The following is a 12406-nucleotide window of genomic DNA, read 5'->3' as shown; positions in this document are numbered from 1 at the left end:
GCTGGAAGATCAAAACGTTCCTGAGAACGATGCTCGTGAGTAACATCAGTGAGTTTGTGAGCCCAACCTCTGCACTTTGGAGGGGACTAGGTCCTTGGATTTTAGAGGTGCCATTTAGATAGGTTCAAAGGTTGAATGAGAAACCATTGGTTTGACAGATGAAGTTCAATATTTATTGGTGAGGAGTCATCAAGGACACCCTCTCTTGGCTCCCACACTGCAATAGATGGGAAGAAGCTGGGAAAAAGCAAAACTGACATAGAGAAATTATGTGCCATGCTTAGAGATGCTGCTCTTTCCTCATTTACTTATTATCTGTTCTGAGGAAAAAGGATGGGAAAAAAAGAAAAATAGGGGAAAACACAGCGGGGATGGAAACAAGGAACAGAAATAAAGATTGAAAAAAAAGGTCAAAAAAGTAAAAAAAAAAAAAAGAAGTCCTCCAAAAAGGAGCAGTAAATGTGCACTGCTAATCAACCAAAGCCGTGCCAAGCAAATCTTTTGTCGGATCATCTGCCCAAAATCAAAAGCCCGGACTCAGCAGGCCCCGTTACCGGCGGTTCTGCCAACGAAGCAGGAAAGCGCAAAGCCCCCGGTTCCCGCGGCTTTGTTAAAAAGCCCTCACGACACCAGCCCTGGCCTGGCCCCTCCCTGGCGGCCCCTATATAGTGGGGTGTCCAACGATCTGTCCATCGCCGTTTGGGGCTGGCTCCCGCTCTTGGTCTTGGATAGCAGCCAGCAGAAAATGTCTCAATACTCAGGAAAAGTAAGTAACGATCCAACCGCTTCCCTTTCAGCGTGGGGCTGGAGAGCCCGAGCATCCTGCGCGTGGAAGGAGTCGATGAGGATAATAGAGCCAGCAGACATGGCGTGAGTGGTGATCCCGGGAGCAGATTTGGTAGCAGGGATGGGGAGGGAGCTGAATTTCCTGTTTAAACATTCCTGCTGGAAGTATGTGTGAGCGAGCACGAGGCGGCAAGAAATGTCATAAATGCGGGACACATGGTGTTCCCAGAAAAACAAATACGCTTCTTAGGAAAAAATGCCAGCGATGCCATGCTCCTTTTGCTGGAAAGCAGCTAAAATAACCCAAACCACTCTGAAATGATGCGTCTGCAAGAGATTCCCATCTGCTCGGAATGGGAGTCCAGCCATGTCCCTGCTCTTCACCATGGGCCCTTTCTCCTCCCTCCCCCCAGATCACTTTCTACGAAGGCAAATGCTTCACAGGCAGGAAGCTGGACGTCTGTGGCAGCTGCAACAGCTTCCAGGACCAAGGTTTCCTCAACCGGGTCAACTCCATCTGTGTCCAGAGTGGAGCTTGGGTCTGCTTCGACCACCCCGACTTCCGAGGGCAGCAGTACATCCTGGAGCACGGCGAGTATCCCGATTTCTACCGCTGGAATGGGCGCAGCGACCACCTGGGCTCCTGCCGGCCCATCGGGATGGTGAGTGGGATGCTGCTGGCATTGGCTCTCCCAGCTGGAGCACTGCTGGGTTTAGTTTATCCTGGTCACTGGAGCCCCAGGAGTAAGTGCCATAAAAAATTGTGTTCTTTAGAAATAGGGTGTCCCACTGCGCAGGAAAGAGTTTCCTGGGTGGGTTTGTCTCCGTTCAGAGTGGTCTGTGCAGGTCACAAAGCTGAGACAGTTTCCTTTGTCCCCAGACAGGAGGAAGATACATCTTCCTTTCACAGTGAAATGCAGTGCCTTTAACAGGATGAAATATTCCTGTGGTTTTCCAGATGACATGGCAAAGTCCTGCTGGTACCATGTGTCTTTACTTTTAACGTAAGCTGCTATGAGATTCATGGGGGAATTCAGAAGGAGATTAGTTGCCCAAGGCAAGTTTGAGCTGCTGCAGCTCCATCTCCCCACGGACCCAAAGAGGGAGAGGGCAGCCTGAGGGCTTTCCAACCAGACCATAGGGCTGCTCCTTGCAAATTTTAGTTGAATTCTCTGCTGTTGCAAACCATCCTCTGACCCTGGTAATCCTAAACTAAACCCATTCTTTTCTCTTCCTCTTATCAAGCTTTTAAATGCACTGTCCAGAGGAAGATTAAAAAGTAACCAAGAGAAACGAATATGGGTTGGGTCTTCCCATTGATTCTTCTATCACTGAGGGCCTCTGGGGCAATGCTGAGCCCAGCTGGAGCTGGTGGGATTTCTCACTGGCCCCAAAACTGCTTTTGGCACAGCAGTGGGTCTCTTACAGGTCTGTAATGTCATTCCCAAAGCACCTCCATGATCCGTATGTGGAGGGATGCTCTGGCTCAGGCCCTGGACCCTGGCCAGCGCAAGGATATGCTCCTCCTTTCCTGGCCCAAGATTTTCCCTGTGAGATGCCAGCAAGGGCTTTGAGGCATTTGTGCAGCGCGGATTCCCGGAGGAATGTTTGCTCAGGCTCCGTATCCGCTGGGCTGCTGCCGGCGGCTGCCTGCTGTGGGGTTTGGCCCCACCACAGCCCAGCCTTCTTGTGCACTGACGTTGTTTGTTTGAAAAATGCATTTAGGTATTCTTTGAATTTGGCTTAAAAATATCCTTTGAGCTCGCTCTGTCCCCACATAGCTCTGCTGTAGACTACAGAGATCTCCCCAGAGTAATTTGTGTTGTGTGACCATCAAGGGCTCACACAGCAACGATGATGCTGGGAAAGTTTCCTATCCTCTCCTGTTTCTGTTTTCCTAAATGAAAGGCACAACATCTCTCACCAGGAACAGCAGCTACGCATGAAACTGGAGGCAATACAGATTCATTTAGAGGAATAGTCCAACATCTTTGTACAATTGGGATATGTTTCTTTTTTTCCTGTTTGGGTGTGCAGAATGCACTGTTTGCGACTGTAGCTGATGCTGCATTTGGGATGGAGGGTTTGTGGGCTGGTGGAGGGGATGCCTGAGCACTTGCACCCCACAATGTGTTTGCATATGGACAGCAGCACAGGAAGGTGTGGCCAGGCACAGGGATGAGAGATTTTTGGCTGTTTTCATGGTTGGTGTGCTGGGAGGCAGCATGAGTTTGTGTGTGCTCTGCTCATGCTGGCACCAGTGGGCTTGGATTGCTCTTCACATTCCCTTTCCAAAACACCCTTCTGTCTCCCTCTTTGTCTTACAAAAGCTGGATAAATAATTTGTTGTGCTTTTTTGGTGTTGCTGTTGACTCCAATCCCTTTGTCCCCAGCATGGCGAGCATTACAGGATCGAAATATTTGAGGGGAGCCATTTTAGGGGTCCCAGCCTGGAGCTGACAGAAGATTGCTCCTTCCTGCAGGGACAGGGCTGGGACAAGACCTGCATCAACGCCCTCAAAGTGTACGGCGACGGCGCGTAAGTAATTCCACGTGTCCTGGCATCAGTCACAGCTGTGCTCCCTCCCCTGGGCACTGCAGGGGACAGGGGCTGCAGTTACTCCTCCCTCATGGAAAACCCTGTCAGTGCTGGGGACACTTCGAGAAAGCTTAGAAATGTTTGTTAAGCCTGTTGTTAAAGGTGGATGTTGGTCCCTGCCCACTGAGAGCTGCTTCAAAGGGGTTGACTTTTGGAGGGTGGCAGCTAAGCACGAGCTACAAGGAACTCCACAAGAAGCCTAAAACCATCTCCTGCCTTCCTGTCTGTCTTCCACACCTCTTTCAAATCCATGCTGAAGCTTTCAGGGAGGTTGGATGGATGGCTCCAGGTGATGCAGGTCAGGGCTTTTGCTTTGCAAGAGACTTCACCACACCTTTTCCTATGAAGGCAAAATTGAGGCAGCAGCACCTCCCCTTTACTTATTAAATTCTGCCTCTGAAAGACAGGGCTGATGCCCAGACTGAGGCTCAGCCCCACCCTTCTGCCCCTGCAGATGGTCCTGAAGGCCTGGACAGTATGTCAGTTGTGCCTTTTCCTTGATGTTTGTACTTTGTCAATGGTGTTGGTCCTTTCTGTGTTTTTTTTCTCTTACTGTCAGACTGTTTGTTATCTGTCTCCCCTTTCCTCTGCTTGACAATTGCATTTTCACTGCAAGCATGCTGGAAGCTGGGGAATGCCATAACACCTTCCCAGAGCCAAACAGAGGGTGGCTGGAGGGAGGCAGAGGGAGCAGAGGGAAGCCCCTGCAGAGGAGGGAGCACGGATACCTTGTTCTTCACCTGTCCTGGAGTGGATATTGTGCAGCTCAGAGACACCTGGTGTGAGATGCTGGACCCTTTGTGTCCATTTTTTTTCTAAGAATAGGGAAAGATTGTTGCCACCAGAGCTCCAGACACCCTGACAGCAGCGAGTTCTGCAGGACCCTTTCTGATCCAGCCAAGGCCTCTCCTCTTCCAAAAATCCAGGCTTATGATTAAGCAATGACAGTTCATTAAGGAGCAGAGCGACCCACTCCTGATGGGAAGAAATGGCTGGAGCCCACCAGGGACCCTGTTAGTGCTGAGCATTTGAGTACCAAAACTAGAAAGCCAAGAGGGAGCCTGTGAGTACTCTGGCAAGAGCTTTAGGGCCAATTTACTGCTTGGGTCCCTGTAGCAGAGCCTGGAGCTTGAGAAATTGGGAAGCTGCCCAGAAACTTTCAAGCACTTGAATTTCTCAGATTGATTTTCCCCCTCCCCTACAAAATATATAAAGGGCACAAAGCTTGCTCTCTCTCACATGGGAGTCTGGATTGTTCATGTTAACATTACAGGACTTCTCAAGGTCTATGAATAGTGAGAAAAAATTGGAAAAAAATAAGGCATGGAGAGGAGTGTGGTGAGGAAACTCACTGAGGTTTTGTAGCATTACATTCAGATCCTGGGAAGATCAGTGTTGGACATGCTTGGAAAGGTCTGTAAAGGCAATTGAAAGGAAGGACAATGCAAAGGGGCCTGCTGTCCCAGGCTGCAGGAGGAGGGAGGGAAGGATGAGATACCACTGCAGAGAGGTGAGAGCAGGCAGAGAAAGGGATCCTACAGCACCACTTTTCTCCTTTGGATAGACCATCTAAATCCAGGTGCCTCCAGAGGTGCTGCAGGTGTAGGGAGTGCTGGAAATAACCTGGCAAAGCTGTTCCAGGACTCATCCCTGGCTGTCTGGGGAGCAGAGGAGCTGGGGTCAGTGGAGACAAAGGGAGTTTCAGCCACAGTCTCTCTCTGTGATTTTCACCCTCAATTCCCACAACATGACATCTGTTGGATACAGAAATATTTGTTTCCTTTTCAAAACCCATGGATGGTGTCATGTGCTGATAAAAAGTTGCTGCCTGCGCTTTGTGGAGGTGGCTGTGCCCGCGGGAAGTGATGATGGATCATCTGGAAACAGGGGAATGGAAACAAACCTTTGGCATGGTGCTTGGTGAGCCTGAGGGGGTCCAGCACCTTCCCTGCTGCCCTTCTGGGGTGGGGAAATGATACCACAGAGAGCCAGAAAGGGTGATGGCAAAGCTGTTTGAGCCATGCTGGCAGTGAGTTGCTATTTCGGAGCAGTTTTGAGGTGTCGCCGCCTCCTCGGGAGCTGCTGCAGGTTTGTGGTGAGTGGCTTCGCCCGTCCCACGGGCAGAGCCAGCTCCAGTATCACATATGGTGTCATCTGATTTTAGATGAAGATGATGTGTGGTTCTTGTCCCCCTTTGTGCCTCAGCCACTCCACAGAGGATGGCCTAGAAATAACAATTTTAAAAAGCTGAATTTGTTTTGCGGTCCTGGAGAGAATACCCCAAAAAGAGCTTTTCTACACTACAGTGGAATAACTTGAAAGAACCAGTCCAACCATTTATTCTGCTGAAGCATTCACGAGTGTTTGGTAGCTGTTCTGTAGTCAGGTTGTGAAATACAAAGCAGAATAGTTACCCAAATGCTGCTGTCCAATGAACATCACATATTTCTCAGCAAAGGCAATACCTGCCCATGGAACTGCTCAAGTCCTACATGGAGAATAAGGGACTTTGAGCTCCACTGAAAGCTTTCTACTTGGTTCAGGCTGATGCTACAGCATTCCCCCTCCTCATTTTTCAGTTTGAGCAGCCAGTTTTGGCTTATGGAGTTTGAGTTGGTTCCATGAGCATTTTATTCCCGTGTCCTCTGGGATTATGTGCTAATGAAACACAGCACTGAGATGTTTGAGGGCTGTGTGCTATGTGCTTGGATCAGCTCTCTCATGCTGGGCTTGAGGACAGGATCATCTCTTTTTTTTTTTTTTTCTTCTTTTCTGGGCTCCTGACTGACTTGATTTCCCCTCTCACTGATGGTCTGAGAGAGCGTAAATTTTAGGCAATAAAGAAAGAGCTAAATAAGCCATACAATCCTTCACTCATCACCTTGCACTGCCAACACACTTCTCTACCCATCTTTCTGCTATTCCTTTTATTGCTTTGGGTTTTGGGTTTTTTCAGCCTTCTCCTAAGGAGAGGTATAAGCCAGTGGGGGTTCTTATCACCACACCAGGTCACTCAGTTTGCTTGCATCTCCACAAAAGGCTGTCCCATTCCCTCCATGTAATGGTGCAGACACATCAACCACATATCTGGAAAGAAATCTTGGGAAAGACAGTGACTGTGAGGGGCTGCTCTTTCCTCTGCTCTATTCCCCAAGGTCCACCTGTTGTTGAAAGATGTTCTAGAGCAGAAGAGATGAAAAGAAAGAGGAGCAAAAATTTTAAAATTGTTGTTAATTAAGCTGAGGACATTCTGTCACTGCACACTGGGATATGTGGTGGGGGTACACTGCACCCACAGGTGAGCAATGGGCAGCCTTCCCCTCCTGCTGCAAAGTGAGCATCAAAGGAAAAGGCTGAGGATGACTTTGTAATTCCAGTTTGGATATAAACTGGCAGCAACAAGTGCCAGAGAATATGGCTGGTTTTTGTAGGAACCACATGTCAGCAATGCCATGCACAGGCCTCTGATACTACAGGATGCTCTTCCACAAAACCAAGGCACAGTATTCCATGTTGGTATCCATGTGCTGGTCCTGCTCCTGCACAGGGATCTGAGAGAAGGGGCCACCACAGCCCCACCTCATGTCTTCTCAGAAACACAAAACAAATATATCAAGGAACCTGTAAGGTGCCTTGAATAAATACCCCAAACTTTTCTTGTTTTGTTTTTTAAATAATGTCCATGGGTGGCTGGTTTTATAAGCAACTTTTTTTCCTAAGCCCCCGGCTTTTTGTTTTGGGTTAGACTGATCGGAGTTCACCAGCTGCTGTCTGACCCTTAAAGCCCAGCAGTCTTTGACCCCTCCAGTACTTGAAGAAGTTTCTCTCTGGAAATCCCACATACAGTAAGCCCCAGCCCCAATGTCCCAGCTGAATTCCTACAATGACAGACCACAGAAGCCAAATGATTTGGAGGATTGCATTTCTGCTTTGCTGTCATTGCTGAGCAAATAGATGAGAAAAGCAGCAGAGATCCTCATAAAATCTTAAAAAATATGGGGATGAGAGGAAAGAGGCAGTGATGAGCAGCTCATCAATGATAGGGTAGAAACCTGACTGTAAAACTGTCAGAGCAATGGCAAAATGTGGTTAAGAAGCATGGGATACTCAGAGGAAAGGCGTGACACTTGTGGCCACAGTAAGATCATGTGAAGTGAAGGGAGAGAAAAGCAGCAAAATTGTCCTTGACCATCAGAATTTATCCTGACTTGACCTTCAAGTGGAGAAAGACATGCCACAAGCCAGGGCAATGCAGAATGATTTAGCCAAGCCAGGTGAAGAAGTCAGGCATACCAAAGTCACCAAAGAAGTTATTGAATGTGGTATCCATTTGACTGCATTCCAAGGGAATATGTTGTTAACTCTGGATGTAGAGATAAAGTAAAGATAACCAAGCCAAGCCCTGCTCTCTGTTGGAAAGCATCAAAAAAGCCATTAAGAATTACTAACAAAGAGAGAATACTAAATATGGTTCCCATCATAGCTAATGAATCAGTTCAAAGAGGCAGAACATCCATCAAGCATTGCATGTTTCTCCCTACAGTCCCTAAAAAAGAGGTTTATGCAGGGGCTGAGGGGGCTCAGGTCCTTCTCTAGCACTGTCAAATGCTATTAAATTGTTTCTGTTGCACATGGTGAAGTTCAGAGAGATCCATTCCTATAGTAATGTGAAGCAGGGAGCCCTTGGGCCCAGGCTTTATTGCTGGTATAACCCAAAACACCTTCCAAAGGCCAGGTCCAGTCTGGCTGTGGGTGTTTGCCAGGCCACGCTGGGGGGAGCAGGGGGAAGCGCTCACAATAAACTCCACCAGGAGCATTTCTGTGTGCGGGCTGGGACTGGCAGTCAGCCCTGGTGGATTGCAAGTGCCTGAATGCAGCCCCTCAGAGTGGGCACTTTGCAGGAGCACAGGGCTGGGACCCAGGTGAGCCTCCCTTTGTGCCCAGGTGGGTGCTGTACGAGGAGCCCAACTACCGAGGCCGCATGTACGTGGTGGAGCGCGGTGAGTTCAGCAGCTTCAACGAGTGGCAGGCGCGCAGCGCCAGCGTCCAGTCCATCAGGAGAGTCGTCAACTACTTCTAGCTGAGCTCCCACCCTGCCAGCCATGGCCTGCTGAGACTGAGCATCACCCTCCTCTCCACTCACTGACCCCTGGAATAAATTGTCAAACACCAGCTATTGGCTCTAAGCACTATTTCTTCCGTAACTAAAAGTTCAACTAAAAGTTCAAAAGTTCAAAAGTTCATCATCTTTCTAAGCTTGATTTACATGCTGTGAATTTGCTTTCTTATTCTGCAGTGGTTTATAAGGAGGGCATGGGAGGATGGGCCAGAACTGGTGGTGACAAGCAGATCTAGGAACACGCCTGCCCTTGTGGTTGCGGTGACACATTCCCTCTGCCCTGACCAGGGCCACCATGTGATGGCTCCAGCTGATGCCTGGAGGGGGTCACGTTGATGCACACATGGGTGGGGAGCGCAGGCACAGAGCCATTGGAGGCCATGCGAGGACACATGTGAGGATCATAGCAGGAGCTGAGCGACTTGTGGGGTCTGTCTGGCCACGACATGCTGGTCTTGATAAAAAGGTGAAAGCAACCATTCATACTGAGTTACTTTAGATCAGTACACATTAAAAATATATATTTAAAAAACCGCAAGCTTGAAGGCACAAAACCTTTTCTGTGTTTCCTCAACCCTTCAGATGACAATGACATTTTAAGGGATCAGCAGCAAAGAAAAACAGCCACTGCACTGGCATTTATTTCACAACCCTCTTCCCATCTTTTGCCCCTTCAGTGTTCCTAGCCCATCCCAGTTGTTTCAGGATGCTTCTGAACCCCATTCCATGGCTGGCAGTTGGGATGGGAACCACCCTTCAGCTATGGACTGTCCACTGCAGCCTGGGCACTTCCCCTGGCATGCAGCCCCCAATAGTGCAGTAGCCTCCCCTCTGTAAAATCATAAACTGTGCTCAGCATTAGCTAGGGTGTTTCTGGCTGTTTCAGAAAGGGGTAATTTTATTCTCTTCACTCTGTTACTCTATTAGCTGTTAAGCCTTGGCTGTCTGATAGATCCTGACAGGCGCAGGCATGGTGCCGGCAGAGCTGCAAAGCTCTGTGTTAATCCAGTGGGAAGACTGCTGATGTAACCCCAGTCCTCTGAAGGGACATGAGTGAGGCTGACAGGTCCCCTGCACATTGGAGCGTGAGGCCTGTGTGCCTTCGGGGCTGCTCTGCCTTGCAGGTCTGCAATGGGAATCTGCCCTTCCCTGAGCGATGGGGAGGAGCAGCACTGTGCTCTGTGCCAGGGGCTGGTTGGTCCCGAGCTGCATCCCATCTGACACTGGATCTGCCTGCCATTCCATCAGCTCACACTCATCCAGCTTCTCATTCATCTTCCACTTGGATCTTGGCTCCCTGTGGCTCTCTACCAGTACCAGGACTGAGGTGACTGGTAACAACTGGGCCTGTGTGAGGACACATGCTCTTCCCGTGATGAAGTGACACCCTTGGTAGAGTTGCTTCTATTGAGATTTGCCCCAGCTCCACATACCCTGTATATGTGTTATGAGGTGATATGTAAATGCAAAAAAAATTCCACCTTGTGAATTCAACAGCAGTCTGGGTGATGTCTGCCTTAGCAGTGATACAGACAATCATGTCCTTTGGTAGACAGCCTGTTGTCTGGGTGTATCCTCCATGCAAATCATCACAGAAGCACTTACAGTTACACCAGCTCAGCTCTGGACTTCAGTGGCCATGTCCTGGGTGGCTTGTGGTGATGTGGTCCATTAGGGCTGTAAAAATATTTAAGATCTTTAATGGGTTGCAAGGTATTTCTGTGTCAGAGAAGGCAGGGAAATGATTCATTCATTGAGTGGGATGCACAAATGTACAACTCGTGCATCAACTCTTGCGTATTTCATTTTCTTTTAATTAGATGCAGCTTATGAAAGATTTTAGGAGTCCTTCCAGGATTAGTGTTGCTCTTGCCTCATGAAGAATGTAATCAGCTCCTGAACAAAATGCACTCTATTAAAAGTTAATATTCAGTCATATGCAGTGCTCTCTGTTGTGACCTCCTGGACATTAATCTGTTAAAAAAACCTCAAAGTGGTCCCAGAGAAAGACAAGCATCGAATTGTGATGAGCTTTAAAGGAGGCTTTTCATTCATTTGAAACACATTCAGTGTCACGGTGCAGCATGAAGGATAAAGAAACAAAGGCTTTAAAATATACAATAACTGGAGTCCCAGATGCTCCAAGTATGTGGAGGACAAAAGAAAAGAAAATAGAGAAAAACCATCCACCCACATTCCCCTGGGAACAACAGCATAAGCCCAGACACCCTCACACATGGCTTTTTCAATACTAAGTGCACACAGCCAGGGGAAGTGATTGTCCCACTGATGCTGGGGTCACAGATATCACAGATATTCTGCTCTATGGCTCCCACTGGTCAGTGGTTCTACTGCCCTCTGTGCAGAGCAGTTTTAGAGGGACCCACTGAAATCCCTGCCCGTCCCCAGTGGGAGCGTGGGACTGTGCACGTACACACAGCTGTACAGGCTGACTCCAGCACCCAGCCTCTGTGTGCAAGCCCACTTCATCTACACACTTCAAACTAATTATTTGTTTATATGCTCTAGTAGATTAATATTTGCTGCTTAAATTGTGGAAGCATACTTAGGATCCCAGTCCTGGACTGAGCCATGCCTTGTGCTAGGAGTTAAAAGTACAAAAAACACAGTTTTTTGATTCATCTGTGCTGTTGTGTGGAACCCTGTTTGTAACCAGCAAGTGTTTAGCTACCTATAGCACATTTTACACAAGTCTATAATGTGCCTACAGAGTAAACATTCATCATTTATTGACATCTGATATCCCATTTATGAGCACAGCCTCAATGCAAAGAGCTGGTCCCATGTGAAGGCTGTTTAAAAAATTCCTCTGTGTGCACAAGCCTAATCTCGCTAAAAAACTGGCAGCAGGGAATTGAATTCCATCTATTTTTTGCTTATTTGAAACCTAAGTAGGGTGGCCATGGGCCTAATCCAAACACTGATGCTGCAGGAACATGCATTGCGTTGGCAGTAGGGGAACGTGGCTCTCGTTCTCTTCCTTTTCCCTCCCCCTCCTTGCTAAATCTGCACTTGTTTAAAGGACAGAACGTACAGATCCCATATGCTTACTAGTGGCTCGTTGGTGGGTTTTTTCCCTAAAAAAAAAAAAAAGAGATTATTGACATTGCTCTAGTATGAAATTGTATGATTTGTGAGTTTATAGCGTATAAAATATAAATGACAAAAATGCCAGCTCGATGTGAAGTGGATGTGAGATTGTGCAGCAGAGGTTGTAGCTGCACATCATTAAACTGTATGGCTGAATGAGCTCTGCTACGTGAACCGAGGAGGCAAGCAATGGATTAAGGAAATTGGAAACTATTCCACAAAATGCCGAAGATGAAACAAAGATTGAAAATGAACAAAAGGGACAAGTTATTAATTACAACAGAGAGAACTAAACGAAATCATCTCCATCTGAAAAACCAGGAAAACCCTAATAATCAGCATTACTGTGCTTGGCTAAGTTGCTGCAGTGTAATATTCAGAATAACTTTGAATTACATCTGGCCCCAGAGCAAATAGCTCCTGCCAGAATGCCTGCACACATGAATGTCCTTTCTTTGTAGCTGGATAATGTGCAAATTTGATGGAATATCTCTTTCAAATGAATCCTTGGAAGATATGTGAGGAACTGCAGTGCTTTTGCCTTGCTATACTACTTGGTACATGTACATATAGTGAAGGTAAGGAGGAAACTGCCTACTGATCCACTGCTGGCACGTGTGATGTTGTCATGTTCAAATGAATCTCTCCTCACTGCTTACAGAGGTAAAAGGGCTGCACAGCCAGCTCCCTTCTCCGGGGAATCAAAGAGGTGTTATCCTGCTATTGAGGCTGCTCCATGCTCACACCCTTCTGTGCTTTTTTCTCTCCTCCTCCAGAGACACCTTTCTGGA

General features: G+C 47.8%; 1 protein-coding gene across 1 annotated transcript; it reads left to right on the top strand.

Annotated features, from left to right (window-relative positions):
- Positions 1 to 459: 459 nt before the first annotated feature.
- On the top strand, positions 460 to 8465 carry CRYGN (crystallin gamma N; the record flags this gene model as incomplete). Its single annotated transcript, XM_083873467.1, has 5 exons — positions 460 to 668; positions 798 to 870; positions 1200 to 1448; positions 3180 to 3325; positions 8330 to 8465. 5 exons carry the CDS (start codon positions 460 to 462, stop codon positions 8463 to 8465), a joined length of 813 nt encoding a protein of 270 aa, XP_083729593.1.
- Between the last annotated feature and the right edge of the window lie 3941 nt (positions 8466 to 12406).

The sequence above is a fragment of the Zosterops lateralis genome (assembly GCF_965231275.1).
Source record: "Zosterops lateralis genome assembly, chromosome: 1".
Taxonomy (NCBI): Eukaryota; Metazoa; Chordata; class Aves; order Passeriformes; family Zosteropidae; genus Zosterops; species Zosterops lateralis.
Note: the sequence above shows the minus strand (reverse complement) of the source record. Positions and strands in the feature narration are given on the sequence as shown.